We start from the raw sequence: 25,898 nt of genomic DNA, 5'->3' as shown, positions 1-25,898 counted from the left end.
TATATATATATATATAGGGCACCAATATTTTTCTTGCCTCCGGGCAACTGGGACAAACTTACGCCACTGGGTGCGTCGGCCCACCGGGAATCTTCCCTGTAAACCCTATGGCCAATCCGCCTCTGTGCCCAGCTCATTCTCTCTGCCTCTGGATCCTATAACATCTCCCACAGACAGTCATGCATGTAGGAATCCTGCTCCTTCTCCACCCGCTGTTGTCCCTAGCTCACCGGTCCTGGCAGACAGTAGTGGTCACAGTTACACCACCCTGCACACTAACAACAACAGCAGCTGCTCTAAGTGGCCTCTCACACAATGGGGCACTAGGACAAGAAGGTGTCTGAAAGTAGAAACTATAAACACATGGGGCCTAATTCAGATGTGGTTGGAGTTGCTTCCTTGGAATCAGCAGTGATAGCGCTGTATGATGATGCGGCAGGAGGCATCTATTACAAGCAGACGTCTCCTGCTGCAGTAGTGATCGGAGTTGCATCCTAGGACACAGTATTGGATCTCTCACCAACCATTGGGCGAGTTACAGCACTCAATGTGTTGCGCAAACCGCCAGTTGCAGAAGCCAGGAAATCTCGACCCTACAGTGGTGATCCCTGGACACTTCCCTCCCCCAAACGGAGCCGTTGCCATCCCCTCCTTGTCCCCAAATGGCAGCAGACTGTCAATCACTGACAGTCTGCTGCGCTATGCGTCTTGTGTCATAGGACATGTTCACTCACGCAGTATATTGGAATTATGGGCGCAGCTCCAACCACATCTGAATCGGGCTCAATCTGAAAAAAAAATTGAGGGAAAAATAAATAATTAAACATTAAGATTCTTCTCTTTTTTTCCATAAAAGCACCAAAAACCAAGCAGCAAATGTTTACATCATATTGTTATCAAACTACAACACCACGCTACTTTAATTACATGAGATTTATGCAGAAGATGCTTAGTCTTATGGTGTGTACACACAGTGAGATATTTTCTTACGATTTTGACTATATAGTCAAAATCGTAAGAAAAGTTAGTGCAGATCGCAAGGTGAAAGTCACCTTACGATCCCGATGCGATGCCGATGCGCGGTCCCGTGCGGTCAGCATCGCAAGCCTAGATAGACTGTGCAGGCAAATCAATTTTGACTATCTCGTAGAAAAGATAGTAAAAATTTACACTTAGCCAAAATCGCACATAGTCAGTATCACAAGCACTCTCATTATGTGCTTGCGATGCCGACCTAGCCCCTGTCGCATAGTGAGAATCGGGGTTAGCCAGAATCTCATTGTGTGTATGCACCTATAGACATCTTACAGCCAGAAGTTAATGACTTGCTCTGTAATCTAATCTCTTTGAGATCTTGAAACAGAAAGCATTCTGTCCTTATTGATCTGCATTTTAGCAATGAAGCACTTGGTAGTAACTAAGCATGACACCTGTGCTTTCTTCCATAGCTATTAAATCATAGTTTCCCAAACTCCGCCTTTATGGTCTAGGTTATAAGGATATCCATGCTTGAGTCTAGATGGTTAAATTAAATTGACTGAGGTACTAATTAAGCCACCATTGCTCAAGCTATGATATTCTTAAAACCTGGACTGCAAAAGCAGAGTTTTGGAAACTCTGGGGGTCATTCCGAGTTGATCGCACGTAGCAACTTTTGTTGCTCTTGCTATCAACTTGACGCCGCCTATGAGGGAGTGTATTTTTGCATAGCAGGGCTTGCGCAGCCCTGCTATGCTAAAAAAGTTTCCTGCAAAACAAGACCAGGGTCAGACCTACTTACCCTGTGCAACGGATCCAGCGACAACTGCCCTCCAAACGCCTGGATCCGTTCACCTCACCACGCCTTAAAAACGATGAGTTGATGCCCCGGGAACGCCTCCCGCCTGTCAGTCTTCATGCGATCACCACTGCGATCACTTTCTGCGCTGGCGTCGTCGCTGCCCGGCCTCAGTCCCGATCCGTTCGCACCACAGCGAAGAACCACTGCGTGCGAACGGGACGGAATGACCCTCTAAATTAGCCCCTAAATTATAGTAGCTTCTCAGACTGCCGGGGAGACTCCCAGAATATGGTGAGATCTCCCAGACTCCCAGGATGGTAAGCTACACTCCTGGATCCCTGCTACTGTATAATAAAATCACTGTACAGCACAGAGAAAGATATATGCTGCAAGAAAAGGGACAATGCTTTCAGGCACACAGAAAGAGGTGTCTTACAAGAAAATATCTGTCTCTTACACTAAGGAATAATGTCATAAATTATCTATAAAAGAGAGGTGTCTGTCATAGTTGGATACTCTCCTATACTGTTGTGGAAACCTCCCTAAACCACCCAAATCCCTACTGTGCTAGCTGCTGTTCAGAGGACATTTTTCATTATTTTTTTATATACCTTTTTTAATTACCTGTATACTTCACTAATTTAGAATTCCCAAATATATTTTCTAAAGTTTGATTTGGAGAAATGTTATATCAATGCAATTAGCACCTATTAATCAAGCCCTATCAATAAAACGTTTATCGCAGCAATATGGTTTCTTTATAGATTGTGATATTTGTGTACCTTATTATAGCAAGCTATTGGCCCCCATGGTTTTGCATCAAACAGTGCACCATTCATAAGTCACCCATATGTTTTATTTATTACACAAACTAGAACCAATAAACCTAGAAATAATGACACAGACAACTGTATGAATTGGAAAAAATGGAGGTCACAGCCAGATTTATTAAATTCGAATCAGAATTGAAAATATTATTCACCGGTGGCGAAAAAAGCAGTGTCAACTCGGCCATGGCTTAAAACTTTAATCTTTAAACAAATGGGGCGGAGTTTCCGCCCCTTGCGCAATCCGTCCTGGGTAGAACCATCTCCCCTTAATTAGCACAGTGCTGGTCCCTCCATAAGATGGTGACCTGGTCCTCCCCTGAGGTAGTGACCGACTCGCCTTTTCTTAAAGGGGAAATGCTAGCCAAGCTCTGCTGCGCTAAATTAAGCCGCCGAATAGCACTGCTTTCCGCCAAATTCGGAGGCTCTAGACTACGAAAACTGCCACCAACCTAAAACCTCAAACCTCCTTTAAACACCTCAATAAGGCTGTGACAGATGACTCCAAACCGCTCTCAGATAAATGCACTCCATCCAACCTATAAAAATCTTCCTTCTCGTAACGCAAATCTGGATGTTTAACAACTTTTCCTCCTAAACTAATGACATATCTGGAGGTTGCGGCATTGAGTTTCCTCCTTACTTTATCTAAAGCCACTCCCCCTTGGGTGCCCCTCCAATATCTACGCGGTACCACTTCAGACCATATCACCTTAACCAAAGGCCCATGTTCCGTGATTATCTGAAAATCCTTTTTTATGGCGTTAATAGGTTCTATACCTTTACAAGTACCGAAATCATTACCTCCCAAATGAATCAACAAACAATCAGGGGCACCCCACCTTTCTTCAAGGTCCCCGAGCACACTCAATAGGTTACTCCATCTCATTCCCCTTAAACCTATCCACTTCACTTCAAAGGGAAACGACTTGGACATCTTATGCCTACTGGCCCAATAAACATATGAATGACCTACAATCCACACCCGGCTTGATAATGACCAAAAAACCTGTAGAAAAAACAGCCATCAAAGAAAATTTTTATCAATATTATTTAATATTTAACGAAACTACCAGAGGAAAAGAGGGAGGGGTAAGAACTTAGTTGTTTAGGCGACCCAGATGGAGGTGAACAACACCAAACCTCAAAAATGTTGTGAGGAAAAAGGTGAAAAGAACTCCAATCCCCCTTTAGAGGCGGGTGGCTTATGGCCCTGGGATTCCCAAACAACAAACTCGCAGGATGCGTATTATTAATGCAACTTATTGCTCCTAATATATCCCTTATAAGCATTTGACTTCCACCGCGCTAACCTTTTAATATCTTTGCTGGAAGAACCTGTCGATGCCACGCAAGTCGCTGCAACTATTCTAAAAGTATGGGTCCGATAACTCTCCAGCGGAAGGTCCAAAGCTATCAGAACATTTATTGAAAACACTTGTAAATTGAAATTTAGATAAAGGATTCAGATCCTCTTGAACCAACCACTGCTATCCCCCTTCCGGACGACTCCGGCCATAAGCCTCTGCTAGTCTTACTGGGCAAATGCTCGGCTCCGCATGCATAGGAACAGAAATCCATTTACCTCTCCCTAGTTGATCCGTTTTGGAAAGGTGTATTTTATATACCTGATACACCTGAATCTACTGAATTTTTTATTTTATTTTTTGCTTTTTCCCACTAACTCACCTAATCTTAAAGCTCCGAAAAAAGCTATAGCAAATGCTAAACTAAAAAGGGGCCACTCTAAATTCCCCTAATGCAATACCAGAAACAGCGCTAATTAAACCCTTCAATAACTCGATGCCGATTGGTCTACGCACATCACTTACACCTGCTTGCTCCTTAGCCCAACGCCTCAAAGCCTTTGATAAAATAAAAGATTTAGTTGGATCCGACAACCCTTCCAAACTCGAAAAATCTGAAATTCCTGCTAAGGCACCCGACATAGCTGCTTTAGAACGTCCCCTCTCATGCCCTAACCATATAAATTCCAAAATAGCATCGTTCATACTCTTACTCCAGAATTCAAATACGCCTGCCCATCATTCCCAGCTGTGGAATGCGATCTCAAAGTTCCCGGGGCCAATGCTTTCAATGCTAAAGCTTTCATACTGGATTGATGATCTGCCATACAAAATCAGGCCATGATAAACCTTCTACTTTAGCCACTGGGGCTAATGCTCTAAATCTATCCCCCTGAAAACGAGACAAAGCATCTGCTATCTCGCTCTCAACGACCGGGACATGCCTAGCATTCAAATCTCTATTCAACTGCAAACCTAAAGGTCAAATGCCTTATCAACTTCAAAGCATGCAAACACGAAGATTTTTGATTATTGATCACTTGAACCACCCCTAAATTATCACCAGAATAAAATTCTCTGACCCCTAAGACCCATATCTCAACGGCAACAATAATTGGAAAAAGCTCAAGCAGAAGCACACTATTAGTAAGCTTCCTTGTGCCCAAACTTCGGCACACCATTCTCCTTCAAAATACGCGCCGAAACCTACCGGCCCTGATGCATCCGTGAAAAATTGCAGCTCACAATTACTCGCTTTTCCGTGCAACCCAAAGCGTATACCATTGAGCTCACTCAAAAATTTCCACCAAACCTTACACTCCTCTTTCAAATATAGTGAAATCCGAATAAAAAGGTAAGATCTCTTAAACCCTGCTGTGGCTCTTTCCAACCTACGATTAAGAATCCTACCCATCGGAATGACCCTGCATGAAAAATTCAATAAACCAAGTAGTGACTGTACTTGCTTCAACGTCATCTTCTTAACTGAAATGAAATTTTCTAACAAACTCCTTAAACTATTTACTTTTTCCGCTGTTAATCAACAAAGACCTGCCTCAGTATCGATTTCTATGCCCATATAAGACAGCCTGGCCACCGTACCCTCCGTTTTATCTTTAGCTATCGGTACTCTCCTAACTGGAAAAAAAAAAAAAAAATGCCTGAACCGAAAAAAGTAATTCCTGGCAATACTGAGCTACCCGCAGGACCTGCCAACAAGAAATCATCCAAATAATGGGCGACTCCCAACTGATCGGTGCCTGCCTGCACACACCACTGCAGAAATGAACTAAATCATTCAAAATAAGAACACAAAACTGAACAACCCCTAGGCAAACACTATCTATAAGGAATTTACCATACCAACTTGAAACCCATATACTTAAACGAATCAGGATGCAGGGGCAACTGTCTAAAAGCTAATTCTACATCTACTTTCGCTAACAGCGCACCCGAACCGAAACCTTTAACCATAGCCACATCTTCTTCCAAAAAAGACTGATATTTAACGCTACACAAAGAAGGGTCAAGAGCCTCATTTATTGAGCCCCCTTCCATGTAGGAAAGGTGTTGAATAATCCTAAACTTTCCCGGCTCCTTCTTTGGAACTACACCCGATGGTGAAACGCAAAACTCAGCCAGAGGTGGACTTTCGCAAGGGCCACACATACGCCCTAAAGCTACCTCTGCTGTAATCTTCACTTTTACGATCTCTGGAAAATCTCTAGCTGATTTTAGGTTTCTTCTAGCTAAAACTATAACTGGCCTAACTACAGGTAGATTAAAACTGAATTTAAAACCTTGTAATAAAAATGCCACCTCCTCCCTAAAGATGATATCGGCCCAACCACCGTTCTAAAACTTCTAAAATCACTGGTGACTCTGCCTTATTTAGGGACGGTTCTCTGTTCACCTCTAACCACTGACTGAACTGGTGGTCTGTTGCAGTCCTTTGCTGGTTGATTTCCACCACACAGCATACAGACGTGCCTATATCTACACGATGTTCCTTTATTACCTTGCGTGTTATTAAATGCATAACATTTCCCTCTTCCCCTTCGACCCACCTGTTCGGTTAAAGGCCTATTGCTTTGGCTTTTTCCTAAATAACTCGTCCTCCAAACCTTGTGCCTCGCCGTCAGATACATATTATGTATCAGATGAAAATACTTCAGAACATTCATAAATTCTGACGGACTAGACCCCATATAGCAGGCCGCAAATATATACATTCGCGCAAGCCAGTTAGGATAACTCCTTCTTGCTTCCTCGGCAGCAGGCCCCCCAGCCTTTGCTGTATTTAACGCTTTTTTGGCATCATGCGTAATCGCAAACATGTCGCCTTTCTTTATACTTTTCCTAACCTTATAACTAACTCATCTTAGTATTGCTGTATTCGCGCAATGTACTTTATCCCCATTTGCATCAGGAGCCGAGCTGCATCGCTACGCTACGCCCTCCCTTTGAACTTTTACGTTTCCCTCTAAGGTGCTGAACAAATGTCCGCATAAATTTACGTGGATTCTAGCGAACTAGACGTATCAGATGATTCGTCAGAATGAGAAAGAATTGCGCTAAACTTAACTTCTAAGTTTTTCTCACCAGTTCCAGATATAGAAGGACCCGCGTCCATTTCTCCTGCGACTTCTTGTCCCGCGTTGTGCGACGCGCCCGTCACAGTGCACTATAAGTCAAAACCTGCGGACTCAATGAAACAGCGTTACTTTGATGGCGCGCGTACATGAGATTGCACGCGTGTAATATTCTCCTCCGACTGCTGTGGTGACGGAGGTCTGGCCGTTGGAGTAAATTGTGGCGAGGGTGGCATCCCTAACTGATGCGCGCCCATTAATTTATTAGATGCAGGCTGCAACCAATGTGCATATTGATTGCTTGCCTGCGGGGGGGGGCTGAAAATTGCATAAATTGAAGTACAGTATATGACTGATACAACGGACCTAAGTGAAGAAACTGACCTAAATGAGGGCTAAACAAGTGCTGCTGCCCGGCCAAAGGCAATTGCATTACACTTTGCTGAGCCCCCTGGCTGAAATATGGGGACCATGACACGCTCGGGGGCTGAAAGCCCACACCTGCCTGGGATAAAAATTGAGAGGAAGGAGGGGGAGGGGATCCCAAGCAATCCCCCTGTCGAATGTGAACCTGCCACTTCCGGCCCTGGAGAATTATTATTATCCCCTATCATCCACACCTCACCCCCATTAACATCTAAAGCTCCTGCTATGGGAGAGGCTAATACACTACCTCTCCCTTGGAGCTCTGCTACTGTACTACTGCCCCTTGCAGCCGTGCTCCCCCCCCCCCCCCCCCAGCTCCTAAAGCTGTGTGAGGGGGGCTAACGGCCGCTGTGCCTGCTAAAATGGCGACGGGGCGGGGCTATCTGCAGCGGGGGCCGATACACCGGACCCACTGCTTATTTTAAATTGCGGCCGGCGGAATGTGCTAGCAGGGCTGGCCGTCGCGTCCGACAGCCAAGCCCGCAGCACTGAAGGAGAGGGAGGCGGGTGACCGCTCAAAGCCGCTTCAGGCGGCGCCGAGCGGGAGCCGGAGAACGCGTGACCGGCTCCCCTCACAGCGTACCGCCGCGCTCCCCTCACCGCTGGAGAGGCAGCGGCCGCAAAGAGAGGCTTAAACCGCCTCAACCAAACGGCGGGGAGGGGGGGAGGCGCCGCTGCGGGGGGGAGGCATATCAAAACTTGTTAGGCTGCACTTAGAATGCTGCCCAGCTAACGCCCAGCGCAAACAATAAGCAGAAACCTTTTACAAAATTAATATAATTAAATAATGAAATTACATAACAAAACAGCAGCTAATGTACAATTTATGTATATTAAAATGAAAACAGAGAATAAAATACAAATCCTAAATTATATAAAGTAATACTAATAGCCCCGCAGAGTAATACCAGAATACTTTACCAGCCCCAGGGATCACAAAATGGCAAGAGGAATTAGATTACCTCAGCCCTCACTTAAATAAACTAATATAACCCGCCTATCTAAACCCTTCTCATTGGCTAACTTATTTGATTGACAAACGTCAGTGACCTATCAACTAATATCAACACAAAAACCAGATCTATCTAGCTTAGTTACATAAACAAACAGGGTGCTTATATTCACTCTATCCTATGCAGTCTTTCGTTCCTTTTTTTACTAGTACTACACATAGGTTTGTCTCTCATATTTATAAAGTAAACCACATCCCAATATGCCTGAAAAGTATAGTGAGGATTCCGCACAGTCTGTGCTGCACAGATATGTTCTCAAAGTGTGTCTCAAATCATATATTATATGGTATAGCAAAGATAAAGATAGAAATAGCCAAGATCACTGTAATGTTTGTTCAACATAGTTGAGTAGAGAGTAACTCGGTTGGTGGTGCTCCCAAGAGTCAGTATATTACATAAGTAATATGGACAGACAAGAAGACTCTATTTAATGGGGCACGCTTTGTAATAACAATAAAGTTTATTACATTTTATGAAAAAAATACAGTACTGTGCAAACGTTTTAGGTAGGTGTGGAAAAATACTGCAAAGTAATTTTGGTTGTCGGCATGCTCAAATCCTTCATTCTCTTCATGAAATCCCAGACAGCCTCGATGATGCTGAGATCAGGGATCAGGGCTCTGTGGGGCCATATCATCACTTCAAGGACTCCTTGTTCTTCTTCATGCTGAAGATAGTTCTTAATGACATTGTCTGTACGTTTGGTGTCGTTGTCCTGCTGCTGAAGAAATTTGGAGCCAGATGCCTCTCTTATGGTATTGCATGATGGACAAGCACCTGCCAGTATTTCTTATCTTTGAGGACGCCATAAATCCTGACCAAATCTCTAACTCCATTTGCTGAAATACAGCCCCAAACTTGCAAGGAACCTCCACCATACTTCACTATTACCTGCAGACACTCATTATTGTACCACTCTCCAGCCTTTCAGCAAACAAACTGCTTTCTGTTACAGCCAAATATTTCACATTTTCACTTATCAGTCCAGGGTGGGTGTGACATTCATGAAGAGGTGCATTAATATCTTCTGTACTTTAGATGGGTTCCAATATATAGAAAGGCAATGTCTGGGTCGACAGTCAATAGGTCGACCTCATATGGTCGACATGTGTTAGGTCGACACTGCTAAAAGGTTGACTTGGACAAAAGATCGACCTATGAAAGGTCGACACTGGGAAAGGTCGGCACTGGGAAAGGTCGACAGATACATAAGGTCAACAGGTTAAAATTGTCGATATGGCAATGGTTGACACATATGGTCGACACATGTTGACACCACTTTTAAAGGTTTTTGCATTTTTTTACACCTTTTTATACTTTGCCATCCACGTGGACTATGATTGGTAATAGTAACCATGCCCACAGCGGTACACTACTTGGGGTTCCCTGTGCTCTGGCAGTGAAAAAGAAAAATGTAAACAAAATTGTGTCAACCTTTTCTGTGTGGACCATTCCCATGATGACCTTTTTAATGTGTCAACCTTTTGTATCTGTGAACCTTTTCCTGTGTCGACCTTTCAAAGGTCAATCTTTTGTCCATATCAAACTTTTGTCAGTGTCGACCTAATGCATGTCAACAATATGGAGTCGACCTAATGACTGTTGACCTAGACCAGGCATGTCCAAAGTCCGTCCCGGGGACCAATTGCGGCCCGTACTGACATTTCCACCAGCCCGCAGCCTCTGCTTACATTTCCCATCTGCTCACATTTTCACCGGCCCGCAGCCTCTGTGCAGCCGGAAGCGGGCGGAACAGTAGACGCGGAACGCCAGAGGGCAGGACGCAGAGTAAGGACAGCGCAATCCAGTGGCATCCCAGCAGCAGCTGATGGTGGGGCCCCATGAGCGCGCATTTACCTTCCCAGGAGAGGCGGAAGGGCTTTCCGGCTTTCTTGCTGTCTGAAGCGGGTGAGGGGGTGCCCGCCGCCACGGTGAAGCTGTGAAGTTTTTGCCGTCTTTCTGGTGAGTGTGTGGATGGTGGGCAGGTGCAAACGCAGGATTTAATGTGGGGGGTTTCTATATTATCTATCTATCCATCTATATATATATACACATATATATATATATATATATATATATATACACACACATACATATTATATATACATACATACAGTACCCGGAAGCTGTAGAGGACACAGTGAGGAGGACGTATGGAGTTACTATGCATGAGCAGCAGCTCCCTCTCACTGACAGACGCTGTAGGGAGACTGCTGGCAAGAGCTCCCTGCAGCAGTAGCTGCGATCGCGGCTTTTCTTGAGACAGAGACACAGCTGTCTCCGTCTCTAAAAAGCAAATTCGGTCCATCGGGGAGAAGGGGGGTTCTGTGCAACCAGAACCCCCGCCCCCCCCCCCCCCCCCCCGCCTGCATGCGCTACTGGTGGGGGGCAGGAGTGCTGGATGATGCTGCAGTATGATGGAGGGAGGGGGGATTAGGGGGATTGGCACACTGTGTATGGATGATTCTGGCAGCACTACTGTGGGCATATAATGTGTATCTGGCACTGGGGGCATTTGTGTATCTGGCAGCACTTGTGGGGGCATTTGTGTATCTAGCAACACTACTGGGGGCATATGTGTATCTGGCAGCACTGGTGGGGGCATATAATGTGTCTCTGGCAGCACTGCTGGGTGCATATAATGTGTATCTGGCAGCACTGTGGGGGCATTTGTGTATCTGGCAGCACTGCTGGGGGCATATAATGTGTATCGGGCAGCACTGCTGGGGGCATATAATGTGTATCTGGCAGCACTGTGGGGGCATATAATGTGTATATGGCACTGGGGGCATTTGTGTATCTTGCAGCACTGCTGGGGGCATATAATGTGTATCTGGCAGCACTGCTGGGGGCATACTGTATAATGTGTATCTGGCAGCACTGTGGGATCATTTGTGTATCTGGCAGCACTGTTGGGGGCATATAATGTGTATCTGGCAGCACTGTGGGGGCATATAATGTGTATCTGGCAGCAATGCTGGGGGCATATAATGTGTATCTGGCAGCACTGCTGGGGGCATATAATGTGTATCTGGCAGCACTGCTGGGGGCATACTGTATAATGTGTATCTGGCAACACTGTGGGATCATTTGTGTATCTGGCAGCACTGTTGGGGGCATATAATGTGTATCTGGCAGCACTGTGGTGGCATATAATGTGCATCTGGCAGCAATGCTGGGGGCATATAATGTGTATCTGGCACTGGGGGCATTTGTGTATCTGGCAGCACTGTTGGGGGCATATAATGTGTATCTGGCAGCACTGTGGGGGCATATAATGTGTATCTGGCAGCAATGCTGGGGGCATATAATGTGTATCTGGCACTGGGGGCATTTGTGTATCTGGCAGCACTGCTGGGGGCATATAATGTGTATCTGGCACTGGGGGCATTTGTGTATCTGGCAGCACTGGGGGGCATTTGTGTATCTGGCAGCACTGCTGGGGGCATATAATGTGTATCTGGCAGCACTGTGGGGGCATATAATGTGTATCTGGCACTGGGGGCATTTGTGTATCTGGCAGCACTGCTGGGGGCATACTGTATAATGTGTATCTGGCAACACTGTGGGATCATTTGTGTATCTGGCAGCACTGTTGGGGGCATATAATGTGTATCTGGCAGCACTGTGGGGGCATATAATGTGTATCTGGCAGCAATGCTGGGGGCATATAATGTGTATCTGGCACTGGGGGCATTTGAGTATCTGGCAGCACTGTTGGGGGCATATAATGTGTATCTGGCAGCACTGTGGGGGCATATAATGTGTATCTGGCAGCAATGCTGGGGGCATATAATGTGTATCTGGCACTGGGGGCATTTGTGTATCTGGCAGCACTACTGGGGGCATATAATGTGTATCTGGCAGCACTGCTGGGGGCATATTGTATATCTGGCACTGGGGGCATTTGTGTATCTGGCAGCACTGGGGGGCATTTGTGTATCTGGCAGCACTGCTGGGGGCATTTGTGTATCTGGTCGGCCCCACACATTTTCACCTCACCAAATCTGTCCATCTTTGCAAAAAGTTTGGACACCCCTGACTTAGACATTGTAGATATTCTATACCACACCCGCTTTATTTAAACAGGACAAGATGGAAGAGTGGAGTGTAGCGTTAAACTATTAGTCAAAAGTCTTTGAACTCACACAGTTTTTTTCATGTGTATTGCTTTTTCCCAGGAGTTTGCCTGAATTGTCCTGTACCAGTGGATTCTCAGGATCCTGAGATTCTATCTTTGTTAGTACAAGTAATGGATGAATACAATTCCAACAGCAGCCATATAGAGGAACTTTATAGTATTTCCAGTGTTCAATATGCTACAAAAAAGGTAAGTGTGTACAGGTTAGTGTGTATATAGTTTATAATGAATGTGATGGTAATGGTTCAAAGGTAACAGCCATTAGTCAGTGAAAGAGGGCTAAATGTGATAGGGAGCGAGTTCTAAAAAAGTGCACGCATGTAATAGGCTGCGAATACTTGCAAACCCCGGTGCTCTCAGCCAATAAACATTTTGCCCATTTATTTCAATGATAGGAACTGCTAGGTTATTATCAATTATCTTGCAGTTTCCACCATTGAAGTGAATGTGCAAAGCGTTTAGTGGCTGGGAGAGCTGGGGGCTCACGTCTCAGCCAATCAACATTCTGCCCATTGTATTCAATGGGAGATACTTACAACCATACAGGTCACTACTGTGGGGGTTATTCAGAGTCCTTAGCAGTTTTTACTAAAATAGCAAAAACTGCTATGGATAAGATTGCATGCTGGGGGCTGCCCAGCACAGGGCAAGGCCACCAGCATGTGTTGCGCCTCCCAGCGATGCGATCATAATTCAATTGTGATGGTAATTCAATTGTGATTGCATTATAGAAAGCTGCAAATAGAGGATGACCCCTATATATGCAGCCAGGGTGCGTATACAGGAGCACCACTGCCATGTTTCCCGTTGCAGGAAATACAGGCGACGTGATCTGGCTGCCCCAGAAGTGGCCATGACATGCCTATGTATCCTGCACCGTCCCCCCCAATCGCCACAATGACACCCCCAACCGCCCGCCTCCTGTGAATCACTATGTGATCGTACCCTTCCCAGATTTGATAGTATAGTGAAAGTCCATGCATGCGCAATTGGCCGAAACATGGTTATTTGCAATTTTATTAAAATAACGTCCACCTCTGAATACCCCCTATGTCAGCTGGGTCCGTGGTTCTCATTTTTTTCCTCAATTTTAAGAAACCATGATTGTCAATATTGACCAAAGCGGACATGACACAAGGGGCAGGTGAGTATTTTTTTTTTATGACAGCAGCCAGGGATTCTAGTGGACAAGTGGACGCAATCGGCACCAGGGACAAGGTGAGTACCGATGGAGCCACGCTAATCGTGGCTCCATCTGTACCTGGGCGCGCACCCGGGTGCACCTACCGGTGCGTCTGGGGCGCGCGTGCGTCTGTGACGCACATGCGCCCCATTATTATTATTATTATTATTACATTTTATTTATAAGGCAACACAAGTGTTTCGCAGCGCCGTACAAAGGACAGTAAAGGGAGCCCAAACTTAGCATTACAGTAAATAAATAACAAAAATAGAGTACAGGTAACAAAGAGCACCACAATTCTCAAAACATAGTACAGCTAAGATGTAAGTAGCAAGGGAGTAATCATTGTACTTCTTGGGGCTGGCGGCCATAGATAGAGATGAGCCTTTACCAGCAGGAGAAAAAGCGGGTAAAGATGGTCGCTGAGTAGGAGAGAGCTGCGAATTAAATGTGTCGAGAAGAGGGCATAGACAACAAGAGGAAAGAGGGCTCTGCTCTGAAGAGCTAACAATCTAGTGGGAAGGGGCGACAGACAGATGACATGAGGTGCAAGCAAGCGGGAGGTAGCCTGATGGCAGTATGTACGCAAAGCAGAGAGCTGTAGTTTATGAAGAGTTTCTTTACTGTAGTGCTGTGCGGAACCGCCAGACACCAGGGCAAATAACACAAGGCATGAGGCAGGGGGATGGAAGAGCGGCCTCAGGGCTAGATTATACATTGGGAGGGTATGCTTTGTTGAATAGGTGGGTTTTCAGTGCCTGTTTGAAGCTTTGCAATGTCGGAGAGTGTCTAATGGAGCAGGGGAGCGCGTTCCACTGAAGGGGTGCAGCACGGGCAAAATCTTGAACTTGAGCATGGGAAGCAGTGACCAGGGCAGGGGAGAGGCGATCATCATTGGCCGACCGTAGGGGGCGTGAGGGAGTATGAAGGGAGAGGAGGTTGGAGATGTAGGGAGCAGTGGAATTAGAGATAGCCTTGTATTTGAGGGCAGGGGCGTATCTACCCATTAGCCATGATGGCACTCGCCAGGGGCGCCAAGCAAGGAGGGGCTTCGCCCGGCTGTGCCACCCGCGGCCAGGGAGTAGTCTCACATTGTAGAGGCAGAACCAGTCCTCCCTTCCCCGTGCAGCTCCTCACCTGCAGTGACACCCGGCTACAACTACAACAGCCAGTGTTATTTGCCTTGGTGTCCAGCAGCTCCGCACAGCACTACAGTAAAGAAACTCTTCATAAACTACAGCTACCAGCAGCCCTTGCTGCTGTGAGCTCCGGCAGCAAGGGCTGCCGGGAGCTGTAGTTTATGAAGAGTTTCTTTACTGTAGTGCTGTGCGGAGCCGCCGGACACCAGGGCAAATAACACTGGCTGCCGCTACTGCCTGATGTAGTTATTGTTGGGCTTTACTGTGGCTGAGGAACTGCATGGGGAGTGGGGAAGACTGGTGCTGCCTCTACAGTGTGAATTTTATTTATATATATTTATTTATATATATATATATATATATATATATATATATATATACACGCACACACACATATATATACATATGTGTGTGTGTGTATATACATATACATACACATATGTATATATACAGTACACACATATATAGTTCATGTGGCGGATACAGCTCTCACGGGTCTTGCTGACATCAGATCATCACAGGCATCTCCTGGCTGTCAACATTTAATTTCTTTACATATATTGCATCAGGCGATGCCTGTGATGATCTGATGTGAGTGCCGCATCTGCCACATGAACTGTATATGATGTATTGATGGCACCCGGGTATAGTACTGCAAAGTGGATTGTGAGTGCCAGCTCTATCTTTATGATTATATACAGAGGACAGGAGGCGGCCCTAACCCTCCCTGGTGGTGTATAAACCGAACCCCTCTCTCCATAGCCTAAACTCCCTGCAGTCTAACCCTAACCTTCACTGGTAGTGTCTAACCCTAACCTCCCCGCATCATAACCCTAACAACCTTCCCCAGATATATATTGGGGGGTCCCCACTTCCCCAGGTATCCCTGGCCTGACTAGTCAGAGGGGTTAATGCTTCATCCACAGGACCCCGTTAAGTGTGTTCCCTGGCTGTGATATTACTCCCCTGCTAGTGGAGTAACGCTGGTTCTAAAAAATATGGGGGGCCCCTACTTGTTTTGTTCCCTGTTTGTTTAGAACCAGTGCCAGCTCATAGAGCCCGGTGCTGGCTATTCTTGTTTTTTTTACTTTTACACACAGAAGCATGCAAAGTTCTCGCTGATCTGTGCATGGTTCTGTACAACTCGCCTATCTAAACAGGTCTGTTTTTTTGCAAGGTTTTTGTACTACTTCTGTGCGTGTTTACAGCTCGCATCCTATTACATTGGGCGAGTTGTATGTTTTTCATAGGAAAACATCTGGATGTGAGTTTGGGCCATGCGAGCAGTGGATTTGTGAGTAATATGCGAGTTTGCATGTTCTCGCAGCCTATTCCATGTGATTTTTTAAAAAAATGTGAGTTTAGCTCTAAACTTGCACTTTGTTTTAGGACTCGCACCCTAATACATTTAGCCCCAAATAGAAACTATCCACGAATGTACAAAACTTTCCCTTTTGTATCCAATCTCACAGTTTAGAGTGATAAATGGAAATACGGGTAACTCATCAAGATAGACACAAGGTTGGTATTCATTTTCTTTAATGATGTGAATGCCATCATGAATACCTATATTGTTTCATAACTGAGGATGGGATTTATCAACTCTTGGAGAGAGATAAAGCACCAACCAATAAGCTTCTGTCACAAGAAACTGATTGGTTGGTACTTTCTCTCGTTCCACTTTATCTCTCTACAAGATATGATAAATCTGCTCCTAGGATGGGTATAATTACTGTAATTGGCAGTTTTGCAGTAAGATGCTTCGCTAGTATTCTCCCTTATATAAAAATGTTATATAGGAACACTTGTTTCTCATTCTCAATCTTTATTTTGTAGGGTTTTTACAGACTATTATATGAATTGACTTTTACTATAAAGCCGACCAACTGTTCTAAGCCAAACTATACCATACTGGCAGATGAATGTGACTTCATACCAGATGCTGTAAGTTCATATGTAAATATTCATGTACCTCTGTCCTGTAGGAGGATGCCAAGTGCTTCAGGGGCCTATTAGCAATGTTAAACAATTGCCCTAATAACATGCTATTGTTATGTGGGGCGATCAGAGATGCTGGTTCACTGCTACTTAGTAAGAAACTCTAGAAGGGACCATATATCCCGTAAGATGCTATCCCAATGAGGAGTTTCAGTATAGTTATCATAGGGATAGTAATTACTGTACTTACATACTGCAACATTTTCCAACAGGTGAGAGGGGAGGAGCTTATCTGGTAGGGATCAGAGGGCAATCTGTCCATTTTTTAAGGGCTGAACAGTAACACTGTGGACAGTGCTGACATTTTTGTCGTGATGGATTGCACCTGACTGAGGAGGGGGCAGCGGTGCTGGGGGGAAGGATGGTTAGAAGGTTAGAGGAGATTTTAAACTAGGAGCCAGGGGGGAGGGTTTAGCGAGAAACTACGGGTCATGCAGTGAGAATAGAGGGAATGGCGGTAGTAAATTAAATGGTTGGAGGAATAGGGGGAAGGGAAAGAGCAGCCGGCAAGGGTATTAACATGGGTACTAAAAAAGGTTTTATCAAAACACTAACTAATAACGATTACGAGTCATTGATGCTGCATAAAGTGAATGATGTCCCTAGCACAAGGGGAAATACTTATCTTAATTGTATGTATGTATACACTAGAAGCCTTACAGGTAAAAGGGCGAACTAGAAATACTTGCAGCAAGCAAACAGTATGATATTATAGGCGTTACTGAAACTTGGTGGGACGAACCTCATGATTGGACAGTCAATCTAGAGCAGTGGTTCTCAAACTCGGTCCTCAGGACCCCACACAGTGCATGTTTTACAGGTAACCCAGCAAGTGCACAGGTGTATTAATTACTCACTGACACATTTTAAAAGGTCCACAGGTGGAGCTAATTATTTCACTTGCGATTCTGTGAGGAGACCTGCAAAACATGCACTGTGTGGGGTCCTGAGGACCGAGTTTGAGAACCTGTGATCTAGAGGGTTATACGCTGTTTAGGAGAGACAGATTAAATAAACTGGATGGAGGGGTGTGTTTTTACGTAAAGCCGTTTTTAAAACCTGATATACGGGAAGATATTCAGGAGGGGACTGTAGACACTGTTGAGACGTTATGGGTATAAATTGCAAGCAGGGGTAAAGGAATAAAAAAGTTAGTATTGGGTTTATGCTATAGGCCGCCTGGTATTAATGTGTCTGATGAGAAATTGTTACTGAAGCAAATTGAAAGAGCAGCAGGAGTAGGAGACATAGTAGTGATGGGAGATTTTAACTACCCAGAGATAAATTGGATAAACGATTCATATGATACTGCTAGGGGCAATATGTTTTTTAACACACTAAATGATAATTACTTAGTACAACTAATCGAGGAACCTACTAGGTACAATGCAATTTTAGACCTGGTATTAACAATCAATGGGGAATTGGTATCAAATATTATAGTAGGGGAGCCCATAGGAAACAGCGACCACAATATGGTCACATTCAATATCAGTTTTCTTAAGCAGTCCTATACTGGCTCAACTAGGACTCTAAACTTTAGCAAAGCCAACATTGACATGATGAGGAAAGCTTTAAGGGATATTGAATGGGAAATTTTGTTTCAAGGAAAAAATACTACTGAGAAATGGGATGTATTAAAATTACTGCTAGTTAAAAATACTCTCATATTTATTCCCACGAGCAGCAAAAAAAGGAATAAATCCCAAACCAATGTGGCTTAACAAAAAGATAAAGGAACTTATGGGCGAGCATTCAAAAAATAAAAATCTGACGGGAATGCGGAGTCATTTCAGCAATATAAGGACTGTAACAAAATATGCAAAAATAAAATAAGAGCGGCTAAAGTAGAAACTGAAAAACTAGGTGCAAAGGAAAGCAAAGCAAATACCAAAAAAAACTTCACATACATCAACAGCAAGAGATTAAAGAAGAGTATAGGCCCTTTAAAGACAAGTTGGGAGTCTTGGGAGTCTTAATCAAAAATGATAAGGACTTAGCGGACAAACTAAAGTAACTTTTTTCAACGGTATTTACAAGAGAGGACCAACTTCAGGGACTAACACACAATCTCAATAATGATAATTTCCCACTGATAAGTGCTTATTTAAGTGAGGAGGTAGTCTGTGACCGATTAAAAAATGTAAAGATTAATAAGTCACCAGGTCCCAATGGAATTCACCCAAAGGTTCTAATGGAGCTTCACTCTGAACTTGCAAGACCTTTATTTTTGATCTTTAAAGATTCAGTTATATCAGGTATGGTTCCCAAAGACTGACGTATAGCGGAAGTAGTGCCAGTATTCAAAAAGGGAAGTAAAGCTGAACCGGGTAATTATAGACCAGTTAGTCTTACATCTGTAGTGGGAAAAGTATTGGAAGGTATTCTAAAGGATAGTGGGGGTCATTCTGACCTGTTAGCTCACTGCTTTTTTATCGCAGCCGAGCAAACGGGTACCCACTGCGCATGCACCAGTGCCGTAGTGCGCCGGCGCATGCCAGACGGCCGAAGGCCGTAGCTGGGCTGTGATCGCCTCTGCCTGATTGACAGAAAGAGGTGGTCGCTGGGCGGGAGGGGGCGGAACGGCAGCGTGGCTGGACCGTGAGGGGAGTGGCCCGCAGTGGCTGCGTGATGTCATACGCAGCCGCTGCAGACCTGGGAGCGACGAGTAGCTCCCGGCCAGCACGATAAAGCTGCGCTGGTCGTGAGCTACTCTTGAAGTGCAAAGGCATCGCCACTGTTCGATGCCTTTGCACTTCTGCGGGGGGACCGGCACTGACATGCGGGGCAGACTAGCCCTGTGCTGGGTGTCCCCCCGCAGTGTGAATGATCGTAGATGTGCTAAATTTAGCACAGCTACGATCATCTCAGAATAAGGGCCAGTCTTCAGAAGTTCCTTGAAGTCAATAAGGTCATTAAAAGGAATTTGTGAAGGACAGATCATTTCAAACCAACTTACTTGGCTTTTATGAAACAGTAAGTGCGAACCTTGATCAGGGTAGGGAGGTGGATGTAATCTTTTTAGACTTTGCCAAAGCTTTCGACACTGTACCACACATGCGACTTATCTATAAGCTACAAGAAATAGGGCTAGGGAGCACAATATGCACTTGGATCAAAGATTGGTTAGATAATAGGGAGCAGCGCGTTGTGGTTAATGGATCATTTTCAAATTGGACTGAAGTGCTAAGTGGTGTGCCACAAGGGTCTGTACTAGGACCACTTTTGTTCAACATTTTCATTAACGACCTAACAGAAGGTCTAGAGAGTATGGTGTCAATTTTTGCAGACGATACCAAATTGTGTAAAGTTATAAATACGGAGGGGGGATGCTGAGTCTCTTCAGAATGACTTAAGGGGGGTACTCACGGGAGAGATGTGTGCTGAGCGATCTTAACACAGACCGCTCAGCACACATCTCTCACCCCGCTCAGCACAGCGCGATGTGCTGAGCGAGGGGGAATGCCGACGGGGGGCCGCTCACTTCACACAACGGTGAAGTGAGCGACCCGCTAGATTGAGCCTGCATGCAGCTCAATCTAGCATCGGCGATAGCGATGTGCGGGGCCGCGCATCGCTATCGCTGGAGGGCATACACACGGCAGATCCGTGCTTAAAATCTAAGCAATCTAGCAAGATTGCTTAGATTTTAAGCACGGATCTCTCCGTGTGTACCCCCCTTTAGTTAAATTAGAAGCATGGGCAGCCAAATGGAGAATGCACTTCAATACAGACAAGTGTAAGGTAATGCACTGTGGTAGCAAGAACAAAAATTACACCTACATACTAAATGGGGTAACATTAGGGGATTCTGTACTGGAAAAGGACTTAGGTGTTCACATAGTTAGCAAACTAAGCAGCAGTACCCAAAGTAGGATTGCAGCAAAGAAGGCTAATAAGATATTAGCATGCATAAAACATGGAATTGATGCAAGGGACGAGACTGTTATACTCCCATTATATAAATCAATAGTGAGGCCACATCTTGAATACTGTGTTTGGAAGAAATATGTCTCTTGGTGTGAGTCCAAGAAGTTTCCTACGGTGGAGTTTCAACTGGGACATTTCCTCTTCTTCCTGCATGCAGGAGTGGATATGGGTCTGCGTTTGGGATCTGTAAAGGTCCAGATTTCAGCCCTATTCATTTTCTTTCAGAAACAATTGACTGCCCTCCCTGAGGTTCAGACCTTTTTGAATGGAGTTCTGCATATCCAACCTCCCTTTGTACCACCTACGGCGCCTTGGGACCTTAACGTGGTGTTGCAGTTCCTCCAGTCTGATTGGTTTGAACCTCTGCAGGAGGTAGAGGTCAAATTTCTTACGTGGAAGGCGGTCACGTTGTTGGCCTTAGCTTCTGCTAGACGTGTGTCAGAGCTGGGGGCTTTATCCTGTAAAAGCCCTTATTTGATCTTCCATGAAGATAGAGCTGAGCTCCGGACACGTCAGCAGTTTCTTCTGAAGGTTGTGTCGGCATTTCATATCAACCAACCTATTGTGGTGCCAGTGGCTACTGACTCCTCAATTACATCAAAGTCCTTGGATGTCGTAAGGGCTCTAAAGATATATGTGAAGAGAACTTCTCGTCACAGAAAGTCGGACTCTTTTTTTGTCCTATATGATCCCAAGAAAATTGGGTGTCCTGCTTCTAAGCAGACGATTTCTCGCTGGATCAGGTTCACTATCCAGCATGCTTTTTCTACGGCAGGACTACCGTGTCCAAAATCTGTTAAGGCCCATTCTACTCGTAAGGTGGGGTCTTCCTGGGCGGCTGCCCGGGGTGCCTCGGCAGTGCAACTTTGCCGAGCTGCAACTTGGTCTGGGTCGAACACGTTTGCAAAGTTTTAAAAGTTCAATACTTTGGCCTCTGATGATCTGAAGTTCAGTCGATCAGTTCTGCAGGAGCCTCCGCGCTCTCCCTCCCGTTCTGGGAGCTTTGGTACATCCCCATGGAACTAATGTGGTCCCCAGCATCCTCTAGGACGTAAGACAAAATAGGATTTTGGTTACCTACCGGTAAATCCTTTTCTCGTAGTCCGTACAAGATGCTGGGCGCCCGCCCAGCTCTTCGTTTTCCTGCAAATGTTTTTTGGTTCAGTACAACTTCGTTTTAGTTACGTACTGCATTGTTACTTGGTAAGTAATGTTTCAGCTGTTGCTGAGTAGTTCAAGCTCGTTGGCTTGATGTGCCTTGTATGTGTGAGCTGGTATAATTCTCACCACTATCTGTGTATAATCCTTCTCTCGAAGTATGTCGTCTCCTCGGGCACAGTTTCTAGACTGAGTCTGGTAGGAGGGGCATAGAGGGAGGAGCCAGCCCACACTCTTAAAGTGCCAATGGCTCCTGGTGGACCCGTCTATACCCCATGGTACTAATGTGGACCCCAGCATCCTCTACCGACTACGAGAAAAGGATTTACCGGTAGGTAACCAAAATCCTATTTTCTCTTACGTCCTAGAGGATACTGGGGTCCACATTAGTCCCATGGGGTATAGACGGGTCCACTAGGAGCCTTGGGCACTTTAAGAAATAAATAGTGTGGGCTGGCCCCTCCCTCTATGCCCCCTTTACCAGACTCAGTTTAGAAAATATGCCCGGAGGAGCCGGTCACACTTTGGAGAGATTTTTTTCAGTCAGGTCTGTTTTGGCAGCAGTCTGACTGCTTCGTGGGACTTAGAGGGGAGAACGGGCCAACTTCCTTAGAGTTAAGGGCCCCATTTCTTTGCTGACACTGAGCTCCTGAGGGAGCCATTCGCAAGCCACACCACGGCGCAGCGTACCCTCCCGCAGCACGCCGCCACTCTCAAACAGAGCCTGAAGACAGAAGAGTGGTGAGTACAGCGCCGGCGTTCTGGTTAGCGGGTCGCCTGTGGGAATGGCAGCACAAGGGTGGGAGTGCAGTTCTGAGTACAGGCTGCGCTCCAGGCGGCTTAGAAGGCACACACTGCAGTGTATCCCAATGTGAGAGGCGCGCTGAGCCACCATTGATACCCACACTGGCCACAACTAATCTAACTGGGGTTTTAACCCTTGGTTGGGCATTATATTACTTCAGGCCAGTATAATAAATGCGGGAAGCCGTGCACCATTACAGGCGGCGGATCCTACAGCTTTCCGGCGCCATTTTCCCTCTGCAGCTCATACAGGCAGCATTCACAGGGAAGCGCATCTCCTCCACAAGGACTCCAAGTCTCCTCAGCCGTACCAGGGAGTCTTAGTGAAGGGGGGGAGCAGTGTTAAGATTATAAGCACTACTGAGGTGTTAGTTCTTGCGAACCAGCTAAGTTTCACTTTTGCTAAAGTGCTAAAGGGATGCTGTGTGGCTGGCTCTGACTTCTGTGTCTCTCTTAAGACCCTGCCTACATATGCTGTGTTTTCACCTGGTGTGTGTGTGTGTGTGTGTGTGTGTGTGTGTGTGTGTGTGTGTGTGTGTGTGTGTGTGTGTGTGTGTGTGTGTGTGCGCGTCCCTTCACAATCATGTCCAGGGACTGTGTTTCTTGTGCAGTGGAATGTCTCTCATCCCCTGGGGACTCACTACCCTGTACCCAGGATAGTGCTCCCTCCCAGTCCAGTGGGCCTGAACCCCCATGGTTAGCTTCCATAAAAGGGATGATTTCTAATATTTCCTTTCCACTAAACTGTCTCATAATGAGGAGATGCAATTATTACGGCAGTCTATGGATGACCTGATAAATAAAGATTCAGCTCACATGCCTGCATCTCAAGCCCTCGCAATTTGCCCATAAAAGCGTACTCTGGCCCAAATCATGCAGGGTGTTAATGATCCTGATACATCAGATCCAAAGGAGGGTGAAGTGGATGTGAGTGGGGGAGATGCTGTCCTGTCACAGGGGATTCAGGCCCTCATTGAGGCTATCAGAACTGTCCTGCACATTCCTCACAGGACAGAGGAGGTAGAGGAGGAATCTTATATTAATACTAAAAAGAAATCCTCAGCTACTTTTCTCGCTTCAAATGAAATGAACGCTCTCTTTTAAGAGGCTTGGATAAACACTGACAAGAAATTTCAGATCCCTAAAAGGTTGATTTCTTCCTTTCCCTTTCCATTAGATGATGGGAAGAAATGGGAGAACCCGCCGATTGTGGACGCATCGGTGTCCAGGTTGTCGCGTTAGATAGTCATACCGGTTCCCGGGGCTGCATCCTTAAAAGACGCGGCTGACCGCAAGATTGAGACCACTCTCAAATCTTTATACACGGTGGCGGGGGTGGCCTGGAGACCCACTATTGCTTGTGCATGGATCACTAGGGCCACCGCTAAATGGTCAGGTAACCTAATTGATGGTTTAGATTCCTTCACGAGGGACGATATTATTTTACTCCTACAGCATATCCAGGACTCTGCTAACTTGATGGTGGAAGCCATAAAAGAAATTGGTGTACTCAACGCACGCACCACTGCCATGGCAGTGTCAGCACGCAGAGGATTGTGGCTACGCCAGTGGACTGCGGATGCGTACTTCAGGAAAGGAGTGGAAAATCTGCCTTTCACAGGAGAGGTCCTGTTTGGGGATGAACTGGATAAGCTAATATCCAAGGCTACGGCGGGTAAGTCTACATGCCTTCCTTCCGCAGCTGCCCTGGCTAGGAAAGCCTACTCTGCTCAAACGCTGTAGTCCCTTCAGATGGCTAAATTCAAGGGCAAATCCAAGGATTTCTCTAACATCCTTCAAAGGGAATAGAAGTAAACCCAGAAAACCCGCAGCTGCAGGTTCTCAGGAACAGGCCTCAGGGACTGCTCCCTCAAAGCCTTCAGCATGACGGTGGAACACACTGCCTGGAAGACAGGCAGGTGGGAGCCTGGTTACGTTGTTTCAGTCACATCTGGGCAACGCCATGCCAGGATCCCTGGGTCAAAGATTTTATAGCACAGGGATACAGACTGGAGTTTCAGGAGCTCCCACCTCCCAGATTCTTCAAATCCGGCTTACCAGCTTCTCCAGAAGCCAGTTCGACCTTACAAGCAGCAATTCAAAACCTGGTACTGACTCAGGTCATTGGTCCAGTTTCCCTTCACCTGCAAAACAAAGGTTTTTATTCCAACCTGTTTGTGGTATCGAAACCGGACAGTTTGGTAAGGCCCATTTTAAACCTCAAGTCTCTGAACCCGTACTTACGGGTGTTCCAGTTCAAGATGGAGTCTCTGAGAGCGGTGATCTGGAGGAGGGGGAATTCCTGGTGTACCTTCACATTCCGATTTGGCTGCCTCATCAGGCGTATCTAAGGTTTGCACTGCAGGACTGTCACTTCCAGTTTCAGGCCCTGCCATTTGGCCTCTCCACGGCACCAAGAGTTTTCACCAAGGTGATGGCAGAAGATGATGTTTCTCTTCCGCAAACAGGGAGTGAACATCACACTATACCTGGATGACCTGCTGATAAAAGCGCCTTCCAGGGAGAGGTTGTTGGACAGCATTGCCCTCTCAACCAGACTTCTCCAGGATCACGGGTGGATTCTGAACCTGCCAAAATCCCAGCTGGAACTTACACGGAGGCTTCCATTCCTAGTAATGATCCTGGATACAGAGGAACAAAAGGTGTTTCTTCAATTGGAAAAGGCATTGGTAATACAGTCAATGGCGTGGGATGTCCTAAAACCAACCTGGATATCGGTGCATCTGTGCATTCGCCTTCTGGGGAAAATGGTAGCCTCTTACAAGGCTCTGCAGTATGGAAGGTTTCATGCCAGGCCATTCCAGCTGGATCTGTTGGACAAATGGTCCAGATCATATCTTCACATGCACCAGAGGATACGTCTGTCGCCAAAAGCCAGGTTTTCTCTTCTATGGTGGCTCCAGACTTCTCACCTGACCGAGGGTCGATGGTTCGGGATTCAAAATTGGATTATGATAACCACGGACGCAAGGCTCAGAGGTTGGGGAGCAATCACTCAGGTGGAACAGGTCCAAGGAAAATGGTCAAGTCAGGAAGCCATACTCCCAATCAACATTCTGGAACTAAGGGCCATATACAA

General features: G+C 45.8%; 1 protein-coding gene across 3 annotated transcripts in view; it reads left to right on the top strand.

The window, feature by feature from the left end:
• The window catches only part of KNG1 (kininogen 1), a 130,514-nt gene that overhangs the window by 92,488 nt on the left and 12,128 nt on the right, over positions 1-25,898 (top strand). For all 3 annotated transcript variants that reach the window (XM_063916355.1, XM_063916354.1, XM_063916353.1), the window contains 2 exons: positions 12,627-12,775; positions 16,745-16,852. In XM_063916355.1, coding sequence (XP_063772425.1) covers positions 12,627-12,775; positions 16,745-16,852 — 257 coding nt within the window. The remainder of the gene's footprint in view (positions 1-12,626; positions 12,776-16,744; positions 16,853-25,898) is intronic.

The sequence above is a fragment of the Pseudophryne corroboree genome, chromosome 4, assembly GCF_028390025.1.
Source record: "Pseudophryne corroboree isolate aPseCor3 chromosome 4, aPseCor3.hap2, whole genome shotgun sequence".
Taxonomy (NCBI): domain Eukaryota; kingdom Metazoa; phylum Chordata; class Amphibia; order Anura; family Myobatrachidae; genus Pseudophryne; species Pseudophryne corroboree.
This window is presented reverse-complemented; position numbering and strand designations above follow the sequence as displayed.